The sequence below is a fragment of the Nannospalax galili genome, unplaced genomic scaffold (genome assembly GCF_000622305.1).
Source record: "Nannospalax galili isolate Female #2095 unplaced genomic scaffold, S.galili_v1.0 scaffold1617, whole genome shotgun sequence".
Taxonomy (NCBI): domain Eukaryota; kingdom Metazoa; phylum Chordata; class Mammalia; order Rodentia; family Spalacidae; genus Nannospalax; species Nannospalax galili.
In genome coordinates this window covers 1,108,454-1,130,001 of record NW_008340915.1, presented here as the reverse complement: position 1 = coordinate 1,130,001, position 21,548 = coordinate 1,108,454, and the positions used below count along the sequence as shown (strand labels likewise).

The 21,548-nt window shown below is 36.4% G+C and overlaps 1 protein-coding gene across 1 annotated transcript in view; it reads left to right on the top strand.

The window, feature by feature from the left end:
* Exoc4 (exocyst complex component 4) overlaps nt 1-21,548 on the top strand; it is an 849,021-nt gene that overhangs the window by 234,087 nt on the left and 593,386 nt on the right. The window contains exons 8-9 of the mRNA XM_008836072.2: nt 7,643-7,788; nt 11,048-11,136. Of these exons, the coding sequence (XP_008834294.1) occupies nt 7,643-7,788; nt 11,048-11,136 (235 nt within the window). The remainder of the gene's footprint in view (nt 1-7,642; nt 7,789-11,047; nt 11,137-21,548) is intronic.

Below are 21,548 nucleotides of genomic sequence, written 5' to 3'. Positions count from 1 at the left end.
TATAGATGCTACAGAAATTAAGCTGATTATAATTTATAGAAATTTAGATGAAGTAGAAAAATTCTTAGGACACATAGTATTAAACTGACTGAAGATTAGAAAATCTGAGTTGTCCTATGCAAATTAAATTAGTGACTAAATTTTTTTATACACATTCTTTTTTAAAATTTTTATTTATTTTTTTAATATGTATGAGTGTATTACCTGTATGTATGTAAGTGAACCCATATTGTACAGTGCCCGTGGAGGTCAGAAGACGGAAATGGAGTTACAGACGGTTGTTAGCCAAACCTGGGTCCTCTGCAAGAGCAGTGCTCTTAACAGCTGAACCATCTTTCCAGCCCCTCCTACACATTCTTAAGTCACACACCTATTCTGTCAAATATGTAGAGAAAAAAATAATAGTAATCCTTTGTCAACTCTGTCAGAAAATACACAGGAAGGAACATTTTTCAATTCATCCCATTAGGCTTGTCATACTTTACTAACAAAGCCAAATATATCACAGAAAACTGTATAGCAGTGTCTCTGATGGGCATAAATGTACCTACCAATTTTGAACAAAATATCATTATCTCAACCACATTATATGTCATGGATAGCTTGGATTTGCTAAAAAATCAGTTTATTTGTTTTAATATTTATTATGTGTATTATATAAATTGTCAAGTCTGAAATACATGTTATCTCAATAGATTCAGAAAAGTACATGACCTTCATTACCTTAAGTCTTTTATTTTGTCCATTAGTATATCCATTTCCTTCCAATCCTTTTGTATAGTGTCAGATTAATTTACATATAGTAGTATATTTAACAGCATTTCATTTACCTATTCAAAATCTTTACCCCCTCTTTATTTTATATTTGACTTAAATACATGAGCCTGATACAGAGTTTCTCAGCAATTTACCAGCTTAGAACTTTTCTAGCCTCACCTCTTTTTTTTTGATGTTGTTGTTTATTTGTTTATATATTTGTTTGTAATTATTTGAACCAGAGTCTTACTATTTTACTCTGGTGGCTGGAAACACCTAGGCTTAGAAATCTTCCTGCCTCAGTTCCCATGTAGCTGGACCTACAGGCATATTCTGTCATGCCCACATTCTATGCTTATTTTTTTAATTTATTTTGATTTTATTGTGACATTTTGGTGCTGGAGATTGGACTCAGGGTCTTGAGCATGATAGAGAAGTGGTGTACCGCTGAGCTACAGTCCCAGCCTCTATCGTTTATTTTTATATTACCTCAAATATTTTCTGTTTACTCACAATGCTGTAATTCGTCCTGGCATTCTCTTTTTTATTTCTTTTATGCCTGCCAGGATTTTTGTTTAGTTTTGGTTTGGTTTGGTTTTTTTTTTTCCCCTTTATATATTCTAAGATCTCAGTTTTGTCTTTCTGTGATGCCCTGTCCTTGGAGCCTTTCCCCCTGATGCCCTAATGGAGAGCAGTCTTATCTTTTTCATATTCTCTTAACCACTTTCTAACCTGGTGCTTTACCAATGCCTCCTCATTTTGTAGTCATTCATGTGTCTATTACTGATAACCACACTGAGGGAACCATGTATTTTTGAATCCTGTTTTTATATTCAACACATTACCTTGACTATTTTTCATGCTGAATAAGTATCTTTAAAAATAAATAAAACGTTCTTTTGGAAGCCCTTAAAACTGGAGTTTTCTTGTTAAGAGATCTCTTTTGGGAAAAAGGAAAAAACGGAAACAAAGCATGAACTTATTGATCTAACTTCACTGATAGGTGCTTCATCCAGGTCTAGAATATACATGTGTACTAGTAGAATTTTTTAGTTTGTTTTACTTTGAACACAAGAGCATAAATTATTCATAAGGCCATACTAGTTGTGGTTTTAATGGTAAAATTACTGTTGATAATGAGTGTAATTAAGCAAGCAGCCATTCCATGTTTGAAAGATTTTTTTTTTTCTTTTTTCTTTGGATTTCCTTACTACAGACTATTTTATTCTGTATATAATGGGGATATTAAATTGTTATATTTGAAAAAAATAACCTTTTCTGTTACTTTCTATGTTAGCATTCCATCCTATAGCAACTCTGGGGGTGGGGAATCTGATGATTTTTAGTGAGTGTAAAAGGATGTCCTAGTTTTCAATTGTTTACTGTCTCACTATTTCTATTGTGATATTGTCAAGAAACCAGGTGAGTACTTGAGCAGTGTGTTACCTGTGTTTCTCCCTGCTCTTTCTTAGGGTTTCCATCTAGATTTTTCATCCAGTATGACTCAATTTCCTCGTAGGGCTTTTCCCTTGCTTCATGACAATAGAGAAGGGCCCTCTGGGAAGTCCAGAAGGGCTTGCCAAAGTGTCCTTGTGGTATCATTACTGCCAGACCAATGTCTGCCGAATCTGTTTCCTTTCCAAGATGTTCAAATTCATTTAATTGTAGTCATCAGTTTAAAGACCCATTCTATGAAAACTGTTCTATGTGTAGATCACAAACTCCTGAACATCTATATTTTCAAAGGGGAAATTATTGAAAATTACAGTATTTCAAGTAAGCATAATCAAAATGTTTCAAAGTTGAGTAAAAGGTTTATTTGGGAACTCAAGGTGATTTTTTTTTCCTCTTTATTATTACTCCTGTCATAAGAAGCAGTATAATTCTCAGACTCATTAAGGAGGACAATTATAGAATGGTTTTATTATAAGTTTTTGAATATGTGCTGTTAGTAGGAGAATCCGATTCATAGTTATACAAATTGAAACCTATACAGACCACTACTTATGATCTCATGAGATACCAAAATTACAAAAATAGTAACTTGTGTTCATGGATATCTTAGTGAAGGAACAAAAATGGATTCACTCTATCAAAAAGAAAAACTAAGGAAAATGAGTTAGAGTTATTTGTAATCACAGGAGAGAGACCAGAGCCTTACCAACAACTAGATCTGAGATACATGAAACCATGGGGAAATACAGAGAGGGAAGGCTGCTTGAATCCCGTAAATCTTTTGTTCTGGCCACTTAATTCATTTTTCATTCTCTAGTTGATGATTTACATTATTTCTGTCCACAAAGCATAAGATTTTTACCTCAAATAATTTATATATCCTTATTTATATTAACTACTGTCCTTGGAAAAAAGAATCTGATTGTTAAGGGGATTGATTTTTTTTCTCCCCTCTGGTAGATAGCTCAGCTGTGTCTGAGAAGGTAGTACTGCAGGGCATGTGTGGCCTCTAGGGTCGTCCTCTTTGTTGTTGGGGAACAGTTCTTATTTGGGGAGAAGGTTTTAATGTGGAAAGTTTCCTGAAATACTGATAGTACCACATTAAATAGCTGGGCAGGTGTGAGTGTTGATGTTGTAACCCTAGAGAAGCTGGAAACAGCATTGTGTTAATTTTTTAAAAAAATATTTTATTTTTTATTTTTATTTTATGTGTACGAGTGTATTGCCTGCATGCATGTGAGTGCACCCGTGCTGTGCAATGCCACGGAGGTCAGAAGAGGGCTTCGGATTCCCCTGGAACTGGAGTTAAGGACAGTTCGTAGCCACCATGTGGGTGCTGGGAATCAAATCTGGGTTCTCTGCAAGAGCAGTCAGTGCTCTTAACTGCTGAGCCAACTCTCCCACCCAGCATTGTGTTAATTTTAAGCCTATAAATTCCATATTTACTTTTTAGACTACTACACAAGTCTAACTACAGGCTGCACCTAGGCAATAATATGATTAAATGGTAAATGAAGAGTTCATTCAGAATGATGTCTCCAGTATAAAAACGAGTTACAAAGCCTAAGATTTTAGCACTACATTTACATCATGAGATCTCTGACTAACATCTTAGCAATTGATGATCAAATGTTATAGTAGAAGAGTTGCCTAACTACCCCAGTTGAATATTCTTTAAAACATTATATATCTTTGCTTTGATCAGAGTGTCATTCAACACAATAAGTCCTCAGAAAATACAGTGAATCATGATATGACTAGAATATTTGGATTCCAAAGTATTTTTACAAATGAGTCTTTGTGTTTCTTGTCTTCAGTTTAATATATTTAAGCCTTATAAGTTAAACTTAAAAAACACTCAGAAACTTTGACATTTGTTTTTAAACTGTAGATCAATAAGAAATTTCAATCGCTGCTACTTAAATGTTCAAAGTAAGTTAATTCTTCAGATAGAAAGGAATTTAGACCCTCAAGAATAAGGGATTATTTTATATAGATTTTTGTGGATAGATATGTTTTATATTACATGTAATGATCTTTGTCCCAGAGTTCTGATTTATGACTTGCTGCTTTTGATAAAATGGAAATTTGAACTTGTAGAAATGTGTTTAAAAATATGTATGTGCAATTTGAAAAATATAGTACATCATCTACTATAATGAGAATCATTGTGAAATTATATGGTTTTGTTTTATTTTATTTTTTGATGCTGGGGATTGAATATGTCTACCAGTAAGCTAGGCTCCAGGCTACTAGTTATATTTGGATATCAGGCATCTGATGTTTATGTCAAAGTTCAGCAGTAGAAGACCTGTTGTATCTGATTCAAACATATTTAAAGTGTTGATGAGTAGAAGCTTTTGTTGGTGTTCGTTTTTTAGATACTTAGAAGTGCACTTTTACAAATTTAGTTATCAAAATAAAACATTCCCTGATTTAGAAGCAGTATTTTCCAGCTAGTTGTAAATGGTATTTAGAAAAAGTAGGAAACAGTGGAGAAAGCCAAATAACACCATTTATCCTGTGGCTAAAATCATACCTCTCCCTTTTGAATTTTGCTTGGATTACAGATATATATACGGAAGACTGATTTGCAGGATTCTTTCTACTTTGGGGACTGTGTTTAACTTACATAGCAACCTATGTAGTAAGGTTCTTATCATGTGTTTTTACAATTCAGTTTTTAGAACCAGCTCTGCTGGTATTTTGCATGGCTCTATAGTAGAAATAAAAAAGTATAATGTTCCAAGGAACATATCAGTTAAGGTCTATGAGTATTAGGGAGTTTTTGATGACTATGGAACAATATGAGAAATGGTGCCTTATGGGTTCAGAAAAGGGACTAGAGTGGCCTGTGAAGGATTCAATGAAGAGTAGACACTGGAGCTATTCTGGGACGGATTCGTTGGGTTTCATTAGAGTCGGGGCGTCAAGGTTAGGCATTCCAGAAATGATAAGGCACATACATATATATTCAGGGAAGAATTTAAGCAGGTAGATTTGATTGGAGTATTTGGTTCACATTGGGGTAAATAAGACACAATTGGAAATATATTTTGAAGTCACATGGTATGCGATGGTGTTTGGAAAGGATTGGAAGAGTAAGAGAAACAGAATTAAGTAAAGAAAACTGTAGAAGATGAACAAAGCTGGCAGAGTGGTCAGGCTTGAGCATACAAAGCAGAGACGTGAGAAAGAATCATTAATGGATAAGGGACTAACTCCTTTCTGGGCATAAGGGGATGTATCAAAAGATGGTTCTGAGTTTAAGCTTGGTGCCAAGCGACAGTAAGAAATTATGTAGAACCAAGAAGGCAACAGAAGGAGTAATTGCTTGTATCTGAAATTATTTATGTTTCAAAGTTGATTGGATCAGCGAACTGTGACTGTAGCAAGCAATATCAAAGATACACTCACAAACGTGAGGCTGGAATGTGGGAGAGAAACCAAGAATAAACCACATTGTGGTAAAGGAAACAATAGATGTGAAGCCTACTTTTAAAAACTTGGGAACGGAAAGACAAAAGGAATTAAAGATTATGATAGAAGCTGCATCTTTTCTTGAGAAGGTATAAGTTAGGGTGTGTTTCTAGATAGCAACTGGTGGAGAGAAGTACACTGACAAACAGTACTGGAAGGTAATAATTCAGGCGATTTTATTGATGTGGACAAAAAGAACACTGACTTTAAGATGCCTGGGCTCTGGGAATGCTTGCTTGTTATGCCCTCCTCACTCAGTGTTTTATTGTGCAAGGCCAGTTTTTACATCCTAGAACATTAAGTGCCCTAGAAGAATTACTCGGTTTAGTGTATCTTTATGTTTCAGCAAAACCTTTCTCTGTCATTGGTGTTAAAACTAACACTTGACTGACATAGTGAATTGGTAGAAACCTTTCTATGCTATATCACTTGGAAAGTCTTTTTCAATTTTCTATCTTTCTTTTGATCACAGATTGCTGAATATCTTTCTAGTAACCTTGCCAAATCAACAATACAGTCAAGTCTCTCAGCTGAATTGTTTCTAGAGTCTCAACTCAGTATCTCTCTGACCACTTGGTAGCTGAGTGATACATTAAAATGATATTTGTCACTGTATTATTTTAATCACTGTACTGAATGATACTCTGGTGGCCTCATAAATAAAATATTGATTAGCCTGTTACACTGTTTTATAGTTTTATAGTGCAATTTTATATAAAAGCTGAAATTCACTATAGTTCATTTACTGCCACCTATAGGTCAGTCTATTCTTATAGGTGGTTTGCATGCTCAGTGCTCTAGGGTTTGTAGTCACTTAAACCAGGTTGAAATTTGAACCCTTTTCAATGATAAGACAAATCTCAAAGTTTAGATAAAAAAATTATATGTAAGAACTTATTTGAGGTTCAAGAGAGGGCTAATGCTTTAAAAATGTCTCATGTTTAAGTACTGAGTAACATGTGCCTTCTGGTAGCAGAGAAATACATTTGAAAACATACAGAATCCTATTCATAGGATGCTTTAGAAAAGCTTTCCATTGATAATGTTTAAAATAGACTATAATAGTGAGTGAATATGTAGTCGATTGATACTTTGAGTCTCTGAATTACTTTACTTATAGATAGATTTTCTTGCCCACTGTGTGACCCACGTGGATGTCTATCTTAAAACTTAAATATTGTGAGTGATCTTAAAAATGAGTTGAACTGCTTTAGCCCCAACTTAGGTATTCTTAGGAACTATGGTGATTTCTGTTCCAGAGTTGTATTTTCTTCAATGAATGTGGGGACATTTTAAAATTCTAGTAATTATAGTTGATTCTAGCACAGGCTTTAATCTTTGTGACTCTAAATTGAGTGAATTTTGCAAGTCGTACCTGTTGGCAGTAGTTGATCACAGAGTATAGTTGCTTTTTTCTTGTCTCAAGATGACTAACAGTCCTGGCAAACCTTTGTGTCTTTTGCCTCTTTCTGTGCACTCTTTGGGAGCTTTGCTAGAGTGCTTTTACACTGTGCGGCAGAATGAGGGGTCATAGCATGGACTTTGGAATTAGTCCATTAGGGACTACTTTTCAGCTCCTGAACCTCTTTGAGCCCCGTATCATAATATATCTAAATAGATTAGACCGTGCTACAGCACAGTAAGTCCTCAGTAAACATTAGACCATTGCTGCTAATACTACTGTACTTTGGAATAATGAGGATTAAATGCTGAGTAAAGAAGAATTTTGACTAATTCACTCAGCATGGTACCTGACATGTTCAAATGCCATCACTCCTGTTTCTTGTGAACAGGTAGTAAGCCAATGAACTATAATGAAACTTCCCTTATATTTCCAATTAGAAGAATGAATATCCAGGTTAATATGCTTTTAAAAGTCTAGGGTGAGGCTTTAAAATTATGTTTATAAAATAGTGCATATATAAATTAAACTGTCTATCTGGTTGTACAGATGCTGTTGACTGAGTACTTGGATATGAAAAACACACGCACAGCGTCAGAACCATCAGCTCAACTAAGCTATGCCAGCACTGGACGGGAGTTTGCAGCTTTCTTTGCCAAGAAGAAGCCACAAAGGCCAAAGAATTCTCTTTTCAAGTAAGCTATCACTCTATTGGTGAGAGAGCAAAGGGTCCAGAGTCCGATCCAAGTGGGATGGCCTTCTACTTTATCCTGAGCCATTCCTTTCACTAGTGAAGCTGATTTGACGCAATTTGTAGGAGTGAATATATTCACTTTGTTTACTCTTGTCTTCTAGTGAAATGAAGTGACTCTTGAAATATGGCTATTGTACTTTTTATAACTCAATAAAATTTCTTAGACTTGTTTTTAGGGAGTTTTATATAAAATCAAGGAAAGCGAAACTCCCCAGGTATTTCTAGAGAATTTTATATGAAATGAAAGGAACTGAAATATGTCAGCTTTGAAAAGCCCCAAGTGCTAAGAAAAAACCTTTGGTGATAAAGTTACGTAAATCTCCTTAGTTAAGCAGTATTAGGCTTTACGTGGTTAGATGTTTTATAAAGGAACAATTCAGGGTTTTTTGTTTTGTTTTGTTTTTTTCTAAATTACTCTTTAGTTAACCCTACCAGGCAATGGGCTCACAGCTAATACTTTATAATGTTAAGGTGAGCTTATCAAAATGATTCCAGTTAAAAAATTTAATTTGGTTATTAACAAATTTCAGTAGCAGTAGTAGCTAACTTTGAGTCTTTAGTAAATGCTAGCTGAGACATTGAACTATTTCCGCGGATTGCCTCATTTGTTTTTCTAACCCACTTAGACAAGGCTTCTCTTTCTAGTCCTCCTGTATACACATGAAAGACCTCAGCAGGCAAAGATTGAGACACAAGAGAGATAAGTAAATTATGGAAAGTCATATAACTATGAAGTACAGTGAAGTAGGATAGAAAGACAGGGGAGAGGAGGAGAAGGAGGAATAAGAAGGGGAAATAAGCCTCCAACCCTGGAATGTAGTTTGTGTCTCCAGCTGGCTAGGATCAAAAACTTTAACATAGCTGACAAAGTCAAGATAGCCTACAGAGACAATTTTTCCTTTTCTAAGAGATGTTCAAATAAGGATATGAAAAATAACATAGGATGGGGGCTATGGGGGGAGAAGATGGGAGAGGGGGTCTAAATATCATTAAGATGTATTGTATGAAATACACAAAAATTCAATAAAAATGTGTTTTGAAAAAAATCCATAGATAACATAGAACCATGCTTACTTAGGGCAGTGTTCCTGTGCCTCTTAATTACATTTATATTCCATTCTTGCCCCTAAACTTGAATGGTAAATTTCGTAAACTACCACACATCTCATTTACAAAAGGAAACAATTTGAAAAAGAGGAAAATAATAATATATTTAAATTTAATTTTTAAACTTAGTTGTAAAAATATACTTAATCTTTGAACCTGATTGTATATTCTATCCTTTAAGTAATATAACTTCCCAAATCACAAAAATCATATATATGTAACTATTCTTAAGACACTTAGGTACATTTCCATTCATATCTTGGATGCATATAACTGTTTCTTAAGTCAGTTTCTCTGTCTCTATCTCCTCTCTTTCCCTCTTCCCTCCCAATTCCTTTTCCTCTGTCACCTCTCTCCTTTCCCCCCCTCCCACTTTTTTGAAGACCTCAGTTATCTAGGTCTAGGTTTATTACAGGAAGCAGGCTTCAAAGTTTTCAAATGTTACGTTCAACTTCAGACCACACAAGCATGTCTAAATATTTATTACTGACTAAATTGTGGTATTGGGGGAGGGGAATAAAAAATCCTTAATTGTTAGAATTTTTAAAATTTAATATTGTTACATATGTTATTATTGGACAGTAATAAAATCCATTGTCAACAGAATTAGGATCTGCTGACTTCTAGAGTTAGTTCTGCTATTAATGAGCCATGCAGCCTGAGTAGGTCTCTTGTCTTAGCTGGCCTCAGTGCCTTTGGCTATAAAATAAGGTGAGTGGAAGAATCTCTCATGTCTCTTTTACTATAAAATTGTCTCAATCTGTGACTTGTTGCAAACATAAAAAAGAATTTCTGAATAGCAAAAGTTTAAGTCTTAAAGGATTCAGATTGTGGAGAGCTATAATCTGTTCTATCACATTTGTGAACGACTCTATCACCCTCTTTAATTGCCCTTAGCCAAGGTTAATTGTGTTTAAGTTCTCTCTTATTGTATGCGTGCATCTCTATTCTTTGCTTGAGAGTTTATTTTTTCCTTTGACATCTCTGATCAATAGCTGTCAGCATGCTTTTTGGAGGTCAGTAGCTTCTTTTCTGCACTTGACTGGCAGGTGGCACTTTTGAAGTACTGCACACTTTGTCTTCTTCCAGCTGTTCCTGCCTCTTAGTTCTTGGTAGGGTGCAGAGAAAGGATCGAGTAACTCAAGTACTTCCTTTACAGGTTGGCACTCGTCCTGGTATTCATCCTCTTTGTTAAGGATTGGATAAAGGAGACATGAATAAGAAAATGTTGCTTCTTTCTCGGTGCCAGCTTCCTATCCCATGGATTCTGCCTCTCTTTCCTTATGTTGTTTACTCTTTAGTGCAAGAAATCTTAGAAGGATGCCTTCCTTTGTCACTACTTATCCTGGCTTTGAAAATCTCACATTTGAAATGGAGTCTCTTAACACATCAAAGGATTTGCTGTTTGATATAGTCATAATTTTGTTTTTTTCCTTACCTATAAATGACTGATTTGTTTTGTGTTCATTGTTTCAGCTTCTAGAGACCCATTCTTTACCATGCATCTATCTCCCCTGTTTCTGACTTTGAAAACATTTCTTGTAGAGTGTTCTATGTGGTCATATGTGGCAGATCAAAAACTTACAGCCATTTGGAAGCAGTAGGTTTAGGACATTTAGAGAGAGACCAATGATATCTTGCTTCTTTGAGGTCATTATTCAACATCATTTCTAGAATTCTCTTTTCACTAGCCTTTTAACTCAAAATTCAGGAAGAGATCTGCTCTGAGGAGTTGGTGTATCTATAGAGGCAGCTGGCAGTCAGTGATGTTTTTTGATTTGGATAATAGCATAATTAGAATGGCTTTATAGGATACACTTGTTGTTGTGTAAGTAGCAAATGATTATGTGATCTGAAGGTAAGAGAGTAGAGGTAGGTGAGCTGTTCAGGTGAAATGGGCAGTAAGAGAAAGATCCAAATAGTACTTCAGAGGAACACTGGCTAGGAATACTATTAAATCAAGGTGTAGCCAAAATATTGTAATTGTGCCACACCAGGAACACTATGCAGACCAGAATAAATATTATAATGAGTGCATAGATGGTCGCCACCTTTGTGGCTTAACCATGTGGTCACCGTGCCTTGCATTGCAGGTTTGAATCGTCTTCTCACGCTATCAGCATGAGCGCCTATCTGCGAGAACAGAGAAGAGAGCTCTATAGTCGCAGTGGAGAACTTCAAGGTAGGTGATTGGACTTCTCCAGAAAAATCAGTGTTCTGGAGGACATCCTGAAATGCTTACACCATCCGAGTTTATGTTCTGCATTCACAGAATTCTTCATAGGTAACAAACTTTTAAAGTCTCAATGTCTATTTCTTCGATTATTTCCTAACATCTGCTGTCAATCTTCTAAAACTAATATTATGACTTCAGGAGATGTGATGCCATTCATGGGAATTCTAAGCAGAAAAGATGAGCTCACCTATTGTGTAGGTCAAGGATGAGTCCAGTCACAGTCCAGTAGGTGTCCAGCCTTCTCTGGTGGCCACTGTTTTTGTCCCTTCACTTACTATTTTTGAAAGCTTCTGGAATATGGCAAGTGTAGAAGGGCAAGCTGAGCCTCCATCATTATGTACAGAGTAGATGGATGTATCTGAATTGTTTGGTTTAATTATAACTTCATCATAAAATAATACCCATCTGCAGTTACTAAAGAGATTTAAACTCACATACACACAGGCAATATACTCATACACATAAAATAAAAATAATAAATAAAATATTAAAAAAAACTTCTAAAATAAATGGTGAATAAAATTAAAAAAAAAACAAGGCAATAACTTTTACTTCTGTGTCAAAAATAAATGCTAACCACAGGAAAAGTAATCTATCAAGAAGGATTTGTGAGGGTATGTTAAGTTTGGAAGAAATGAAAGTCAGGTACAGAGAAATTAAAGATAGAGCCTTAAGATCCAGGTAAGAAAGTGAGGCATGTATACCCACAGTTAGCCCCTATGCCTATGAGTTCTCTGTACAGTTGCATCTGTACTGAGCAGGTACATGAATTTGTCACTGTTTCCTATGTACTACAACAGGGCAGCTATTTATATATCATTTACATTGTATTCGGTATTATGTAAAGATGATTTCAAGTAACGAGAGGGTATGTATAAGTCATATGCAGATAGTATATCTATCATATGTCTGTCAGTCTGTCTATCTACCTATCTCTATTCTTATTGAGACAGGGTCTTCCTGTAGCCCCAGCTGGCCTGGAATTCTCTATGTAGACCAGACTGTCTGCCTCTGCCTCCCATAGTGTTGTGATTAAAGGCATGCATTACCACTCACAGCAGTATATTGTTTTCTATAAGAGGACACTTTTACCACCTTTAATGCACAGGAAATATTGGAGCATTTTGCAGTGACTAGCCAGCACAATTACTTAGTTGGTCAGACTCATTATAGTTCTTCCTCAGAATACTGTGAAATAACCATTCTGTCTTTTTAGGTTTTAAGACTATTGTCTAGTCATCCTATCTCCTTCTATATAATAATGTGTAAATTTTTCCAAAGATGGTCATATTTACATCACAGTAATAATCCCAAAGCGCATACATACTGTAGTCAGAGTAAAAGCCTAGAAATGTGCTGTGTGTTAGGAAAAGAGATTAGCATAATAACACTTAATCTAATATCAAAGTGTTACAATTCTGGAAAGTTACAATATCCTGCGGAGGAGTACATAGTAGTTAGGACTGTGAGCAAATGCAGAAGTGACCACTTCTGTGGTCAGGCAGCAAGTAAAGAAGATGCTGACCCAAGCTCTAGAGGGTACCTGCCTCACAAGACAAGAAGGTGGGTTGCAAAGTGTTGAAGGGCATGACGTTAACAGAGAACACATGTGTTTGCAGGAGTTGGGTCATATGTAAGCTGTTGTGTTGGGCTATAGTAGGTTACTTAGGGCTAGTTTAGCATTCTTTCTTAGTATACTTTTTTTTTTTTTCTGTTCTGTGTTTAGTAGTTTAAGTTTGCCTCCATAATTTTTCTATATCTGCCTTATATTAAATTCCTTTAAAAGTTACAAGTCTTCCTAAAGTTTATTCCTGACCATTCACTTTTAAAGAAATTAATAAATATTTCAAAGAGTAGTTTTAGGTTTACTCCAAAACTGAGTAGAAATTGTAGAGCTCCTATATAGAGTCTGTCCCCAGACACACAGCCTCCTCCTCTAACAGCTCCTGCACTGCAGCGAAACCTTTCATTTGACACTTTCAGATAAAAAGGTAAAACCGTGTAATCAATGGGGCAGCAATACCACCTGTCTCTCACTCAGATTCAAGTGTTATTAGCCAATATGATGAATCACTGGTGCCACATGCTTTTTGTTAGACACTAAGAATAGTGAGCATTCTGTGTTTTAACCTTGTGGAGTGAATTTTAGTTTCACCTCTGTGGTTCATTATCTCTTAACAGACAGTATAACTGGCAAGGCAGAGTAGCCGCCTATGGGCCCAGACCACCCACATCAAAAAACCTATTTCCCCATTACTAGCTAAACAACCTTGGGCACGTTACTGATTCTCTGTGCATTTGTTTTCTTTTCTCCAAATGGTATAAGAAATAATAATAGCTGCCCTGTGAGGAGGCTATGACACATGGGCTTTGATCAATGCTTACACAGTAACTGACACATCTTGAGTGGGATAGGATACCTTCTTCTTCCAGTGTTATTTCTAGTACTGTGATTTGCAGTGTTCATACACACATTCCTTTTGCCCATGGTGTGTCATCTTTCTTTGGCTAAGTTCTCTTTGACGTTTAAGTAAAATTTAGTTATTATTCTAGTGAGCTTCCTCGCTTCCCTTTCCTCTCCCCAGCCTATTTCAAACTCACGTATACTCTGGGGTTTGGCCTTACTGTGTGGTACTTCCCTGTCACATCTTTAATGCTCCTTTTGTGAGTACTTTCCATACTGTACTGTGGGCCAGTGCTTACTTGCTAAAGTTTATGGTAAAACAATAAGCTCTATGAGTGATATCATAACTTATTTCCTGTTACTCTTAGGGCAGATTTCCAAAATTACTGGCTGACTCTATAACAGAATGCATGAGGGTAGTTAAGTGTAAGGTAGGATAGAGAGATCACCTTGATGGGAGGAAGGACCTTAATAGGAGGTGAGGCCACTGACAGACTTTATTTTTCAGGTAGGTTTTCATACTTTTTTGAGTTTAAGGAGAAGTAGAGCTCACACATGCATTTTTGTCCTCTGCAGTTACCTTGTATATAAGCATTATTAAGTAGATAAGTTGCTCTTGAACTGTCAAGACCAGGAGGAACCGCTATATGTAATTGAAAAAAAAAATGAAATGTAGCTAAGTTACAGAGAAATTTTATTCTGTGAGGGTAATGGAAAAATTACTATAATCTATAACTTTGTCATCCTTCAAAAAGTTCATTGAAATATAGGACTTTCAAGCAGAAGTCTGTTGTACTTACCATGTTCAGCAAGATAAGAGGAATATCTTTGGTTATAATAAACAAAAAGTAGTTAGCAAAACACCATGCTCGTGATAATCATTAATAAGCACTTTAGTTGAGCTGACACATCAGACACTTGGTGAGATACAAATCAGGTGACTTTTATAAAAGTTTGATGGCAGTTGGTTCAGGAGCAAATGTTTCTCTGATGAGTACTCTTAACATTTCAGCAGGAAAAAGAGAGGATATCACACCTTCCTCTTTTACAAATGGCTCCCCCCAGGGCTGGAGAAGTGATTCAGCGGATAAGAACACTGACTGTTCTTACAGAAGACCCAGGTTCGAATACCAGCACCCACATGGCAGCTAACAACTGTCCATAACTCGTTCCAGGGGGACCCTGTCTCAAAAAGACCAGGGGCGGGGGGAGAGGGGGGACAGGGCTAGAGAGATGGTTCAGCGGTTAAGAACACTGACTGTTCTTGCAGAAGACTCGGGTTCGAATACCAGCACCCACATGGCAGCTAACAACTGTCCATAACTCTAGTTCCAGGGGATCTGACAGTCTCTTCTGTCCTCCGCAGGCATTGCACGACACGGGTGCACTTACCTACACACAGGCAATGCACACATACACATAAAATAAAAATACTAAATAAAATATTTAAACATGGCTCCTCCTTTTAAGTTATTCATTAATCTGACTATTCCAAGGCCCACAGTGAGATCTGCATTTCAGCTCACCCTTGAAAAGGCATAATTGAATAGTTCAGCCAAAGCATAAGAGACTGGAGAAGATTTTGGTCTCTTCTGTTAACATTACATAGCTCCAGACTTCTCCTACCAGTGGTGTGGTTCATGGGGTCAACTTTTCCTTCTGTTACAGAGGAGCAGCAAAGAAATTCACCATAAAGACCATCAAAGTGGCATTAAAAAGCTCAAATTTTACGAAGTTAAGTTCTTGCCAGTGTGTTGAATTTATCACGCAATTAAAAATGTTACTCAGGCTACCAATTCATGGAGGGGAAAATAATTTAAAAATCAGATTTCTTTGGTATTATCAGCCCATCATTGGCTCTTGTTGATATGGTACAGATGGTTCATTATATAGCCTGCCGTTGGCAATTGGGGCTGGGGAGGTGGGGGTGCTACTTCACAGTGTGTGAGAGAACAGGTGGAAATCTAGCTTGTATATGTGTCTGCGTTAATCATTGGCTGCCTGTTGTTTTGAGCCTCTCCATTGCTTCATTGTACTGCTGAGGCAGCAGAGCTGCTGGTGAAGACAGATCTTAGTTTTAATGAATATTTAGCTTGAATATAGCATCTCAGTTCTAATGTGTAATTTCTCAGAGTAATATAATTGACAAACACATTGCCTCACAAGGGTTAAAAAATCAAAATACTGCCTTTCTCAAGAGTGGCACACAGTTTAATCAGCTCACTTGTGCATCAGTTTTCTGGAACCAAAAAACAAAGCTATTACGCATCCTGGATGCTCAAGGGGGTTATCATGGATATTAACTTCAAAGTTTAAACTGTAGGGCCTGGAGAGATGGCTCAGCAGTTAAGAACACTGACTGCTCTTTCAGAAGACCCAGATTCGAATCCCAGCACCCACATGGCAGCTAACAATTGTCCATAACTCCAGTTCCAGAAGATCTGACAGCCTCTTCTTTCCTCCGCAGGCATTGCATGGCAGGGGTGCACTTACCTACATGCAGTCAATACACGCATACATTAAAAAAAAAGAAAAAAGGTTTAAACTGGACAAATCAGAATAACTATATTGCTTTAAACTAAGGTAGTTGCTTCTGCTTCTTTACTTACTGTTTCCTCACCTCCCATCCATTGAGTTGACTCACCTCAGGGTCACAGTGGCTTTGACTACCGTCATGGCAGACCTTGCATTAGCTCTGCTACATCAGCTTACTTGATGTTTTAGCAACTACTTTCTTTTTGAGTCTTCTTAAGAACCGGTTTTCAGCCAGGTACGATGACGCAGGCCTTCAATCCTAGCACCTGGGAGGCAGAGGCAGGAAGATCTGTGTGAGTTTGAGGCCAGTCTGGTCTTCATTCCAGAACATTCAGGGCTATATAGTGAGATCTTGTCTCAAAATAAAACAGCGGCAGCAACACTTTTTTTTCCACAGTGTTTTGGTCCTAGGATTTCTTCTCTGCTCACTTTATGACTCTCCTCAGATGACTTCAATCAGGACCACGCTTTGCTTGGTGCCTGAGTCCAGAAGACTTATACTATGTCTCCTGCTCAGATTTCATCACTGTTTTCTAATCTCCTCCAGCCTCCTAGCCTACACCTCATCCTGTATTTTTTTTAGCACAATATCAGAGAAGTTTCGCTATGATACGCTTCTTAAATGTGTTTTGTTTACTTGTTAACTCATTAATTTTCTATATCTCATTCTCCCTCAAGTGTAAATCCTATTATTCATTGTTGCATACAAGTGCTTAGAATAATGCTTGCTTGTATTAGGCTCTTTAAAATATTGGATGGGAGCTTGGGGTATACATTTGTGATAGAGCATGCACTTAACATATGTGCAAAGCTGTGTGTTTTATATGTGTATGAGTGTGTGTGTGCACATTTGTGTACTTTTTATATTCTGCAAGTGTACTTCAAATATCTATCTCATCTATCTATCATCTATCTATCATCTGTATCAATCTATGAAAGTCTCTATCCTTATTTTTTAATTTGTAGGCACAAATTTGTTTATTTGAGAAACCCTAGGAAATGGCTTAATAACAGGAATTGGAGTGTTGTGATTTATCTTCCCTAATTTTTAAAGATAATAAGACTTTTGAATGGGTCGTGTTCATTAGTAGCCATTGATTCAAGTAGAAATGTATATTCTGTTTTGATTACAGTTTCTTTTCTGTCTTGGGGCTACTTAGACTTGTGTTTGTACTCAATGATCTTACCTTTAGAGTGCCATGCCATTTCATTCCTCTTAGTTTAATGACTGGCATTTCTATAGCCATGACTTTAAAATATTCTGTAAAGTTCCAACCACTCAAGAATTGACTTTGCTAAGAGGCTTTGCTTTACATAGTAAATATGGACGTACTGGCATCAGGGAAAACTGGGCTCTTTTATTGGCCTGAATTTTCTAAACTTTCCTCTCTAATGGGTTGTTGATGACTGAAATGGTGACTACTTAATTATATTGTATGCAATTAATCTATTTAGAGGTGACTTGCCTTAAGGTAAGACAAAATTTGAGATACATTAACCATGGGTTGATTATGGTTCTTATGAGAAAATTTATAGCAGGAAACTCTGAAATAAAAGGATGTTATATAGTGGAGCATTTAAAGCAAGATACCATTTGTGCTTACATTTTTAGGGACAGTTTGGCTGAAGTTGAGGCATAGTATTTAGAACAGCAATTTTAACTTTGAAAATATTATTTATTTTTAAAGCTTTTACTTATTATTTTTATTTTATGTGTATGTGTGTGTTGCCTGCATGTAGGTATGTTCACCTGTGTCGTGCAATGCTCTCAGAGGTCAGAAGAGGCTGTTGGATCCCCTGAGAGTGGAATTACGGGCAATTGTTAGCTGCCATGTGGGTGCTGGGGTTTGAACCCAGGTCTTCTGTAAGAACAACCAGTGTTCTCAACAGCTGAGCCATCTCTCCAGCCCCCTTATTTATTATTTTTATTTTATGTGTATGTGTATATTGCGTGCATGTAGGTAAGTGCACCCGTGTTGTGCAATGCCCATGGAGGTCATAAGAGGCTGTCGGATCCCCTGGGCCTGGAGTTATGGACAGTTGTTAGCTGCCATGTGGGTACTGAGATTCAAACTCGGTTCTTCTACAAGAACAACCAGTGTTCTTAACCGCTGAGCCATCTCGCCAGCCCCAGAACAGCAATTTTATACTCAAAACACATTTGTTCCACATTCTTAAATGTAGGAAACACTCATTGAGCTTTATGTCCTGAAATCTGATTAGAAAATTCTTTGCAGACTTTTAAATTTTACTTAATAACTTTGTTAATAGCTATGTAACAATATTCAGAGTGCGTGAAAAGAGGTACATTTTTTCTTTTGAAAATTACATATAATTATTTCAAAATAACCTTAATCTTTTATATTATCACTGCTGTTTTAGCCTGAAGTATACTGTTAAAATTGATTCCCTTTAATATATTTATATCCCTGCTTAAAAAAATGATCTTAACTTATTGTAATAGTTGTCTGATAATAAACTTACAATAGAGTTTTTTATAGATGCTAATTTCTTCATCTGCTCCTAAGAAGTAGTAATAAATATGCTTTTTAAAAGTTACGAGCAGACTAATGCATTATTTGAAATAATTTAGGAAATAAAAACATTTTTTCCATGTTTGTTATTAGGTTTACAATGTGTTAGCCTCTGTGGGTAATATGAACATTAAAAAAAAATGCTCAGCAGTTCTTGGGAGCTGGAGAAAGTACTCAGTGGTTAAGAGCACTGTCTGCTCTTACAGAGGACCCAAATTTGATTCCCAGCATCTACATGATGGCTAACAAATATCTTTAATTCCAGTTCTAGGGGATCTGACACTTTCTTCTGGTATCTGTGAGCATTGGACGCATGTGGTGTACTTACATGCATGTTTGCAAAACAAAAATTAAAAATAAATCAAATCTTTAAAAAATGCTCAGCAGTTGTGGATTTAATTTATACAAAATGGTTTTTTCTGGTTGTCGAACCTTTCTCTTTTTAAAGTCTGATATTACAATTCAGGATAGTAAGTAAGTTAAAGTTGAAATAGTTTAACAAGTTGTATTTGGGCTCATAGACCCACATGCTTAAGCCTCATCCCATTGGCCCCTTCCTCTTTCCTCAGTGTGGTCACCTAGACTACCACTATCAACCTGTGAAGACTTTCAAAAGCAGGTAAATCTCCACACAGTAGAAATTTGAGACAGCAGAGAGGTGACACTACTGATTGATAAAAGTCAGACTACTCAATAAAGGTGGTGAGACAATTGATTATCTGTCTAGCAAAAGAAAAAACAGAATTGAATTTGTTCCTCATATCACTTAGAAAAATATAATTTTAATGGATTGAGAACTCAAATGTGAAATGTAAGAACTGTTGAGTAGACTGTTCATAGTACTAATGTGTGAATAACAGAAACCCATGAGCAACTAATAAGCTCATAACAGGAGGATGTTTACATAAACTGCAGTAGAGCTGCAAAGTGAAATGCTATGCAGTGATAGACATTAATAAACTATACTACACACGTACAGTGTGACTCAAAATTAGTCACATAAGAAAACACTTACATACATATGAACATACATACAAACACACATACACACAGAGTATCTAACTCTATTTGGGTGAAGATCAGAAGCATGCAGTTGTTAGTTAGGCTACTGCCTTTTTGTGATGAAATATGAAGAACCTAAAGTAAGGGAACATAACTATGAACTGCAGGAAAGAGATGTCCACTGGAGAAGATGGAGGGCAGAGTCAGAGAGAGGACTGCACAGAGTTTCACCTATGATAGCTTTGCAGTCTTTCCTGAGCTAAGATTTAGACAGACTTATTTTATTATTCTTTTTAAAAACTGTACAAATATCATATATACTCTTGTATATGCTATATATTGCATATAAAGTGCAAAAATAAACAAGTTAACTAAAAAATGTCTTTTAAGACTTTAAACATAATACCATGTATCTAGTTTAATGTTCCATTTAGAATTCCAGACCAAATCTGGGGTTTTCCAGCAGAAGGATGGGTTCTTTGATCTGTACCATTGAAACTCCATGCCCACAACAAACTTGTGAACTCTTCCTGAGCTGTGCTTCTGCTTAAATAGTTCGTAGAAAGATAACATGTAGATAATTTCCCTCCTGACTTAGCAATTCTGTTCTTTCCCTCATCGCCTAAGATAACAGTTTCATAGTCTGAATTGGAGTCATAAACTGGACTGCTTTTGTTCCTTATGTTTTCTATATCTGCATATTTACTTTGTACAAATTTGAAATATGTTTACTTGTGTTAAACACTAGGTCCCCAGGATACAATAATGAATTCAATCAAATTGTACTTCCAAAGGGCAAAAGAAAAGAGACTGTAAGTATGTAACAGAGACTGACACTTAACATCCAGTATTGTTCTCTCTTTGCTCCATGTTCATACAGTTCCTGATTTTCGTGAAGGAACCAGGCCACATAGAATATTAACATTTCTAAACTTTGTGTGTAGCCAGCCATGGACATGTAATTTAATTTTGGCCAGTAGGGTGTGAGAAAAGGTAATGCCTATCACTTTAGGTCATTCACTTAGAGAGAAGAAACAGCTTCTCCTTTTCTTCTAGCCCAGCAACTATGAGAAGACATGATTTTGATGAAATGTGATGAGTCATCTCAGATAAGGCAGATGAGATAGCACTATAGGAATCATAGAGCTAAAAGAAAGGAAGAGCATAGACCTCAGATATGCTGCAGTATCATAACTCTGAGGAGTTCTGGGCTGGAGCTACCATGCCACCTCAGAGAGAATAAATTCTGGGTTGTTAGATCTCTAGATTAATTTTTCTATTTCCTTAAGCCCTGTTTGTAGCTGAATCAGTTCAGCATTCATGAAAAGTGATGACAACACTGTAATCCACACTGGGATGGAGTGCTACGTATACACATGTTCTACTGGGATGTGTGTGCAGGTGCAGGTGGAGGTAGAGAGGCTTTTGTAAATATGGAAGTCTTCCCAGATGAAAAGGGCCACCATTTCAGTTACAGGACACAGCATGGATTAGTGTATGAAAGGATGTTTGAATTGAGGCTAATCTCTTACACTGCTGAATTTCAGAGCTTAATTGTGATGGGACCTTTTCTATTAAGTTTATATGTATAGACTTATTCTAATTGTTACTTTCAGGAAACAGATAATGGAAAGAACCACAAAACTATTTGCCACTGACCATCCTAACATCTAAGAGCTTAAGAATCAATAAGAACCAATGGTATAGAAATGATGATAGGAAAATAAGGGTAATTAGCATATGTCAACAAATGCTAAATGTAATAACATACTGAATTTTCTGAATATTGTTAAAGTGTTATAGCCATGCAACTTTATTAAGACCCCAGTAGGAGAAATAACGGTGTTTTATACGCAGCTGTTATAGTGTGTGTTATCAGCCTG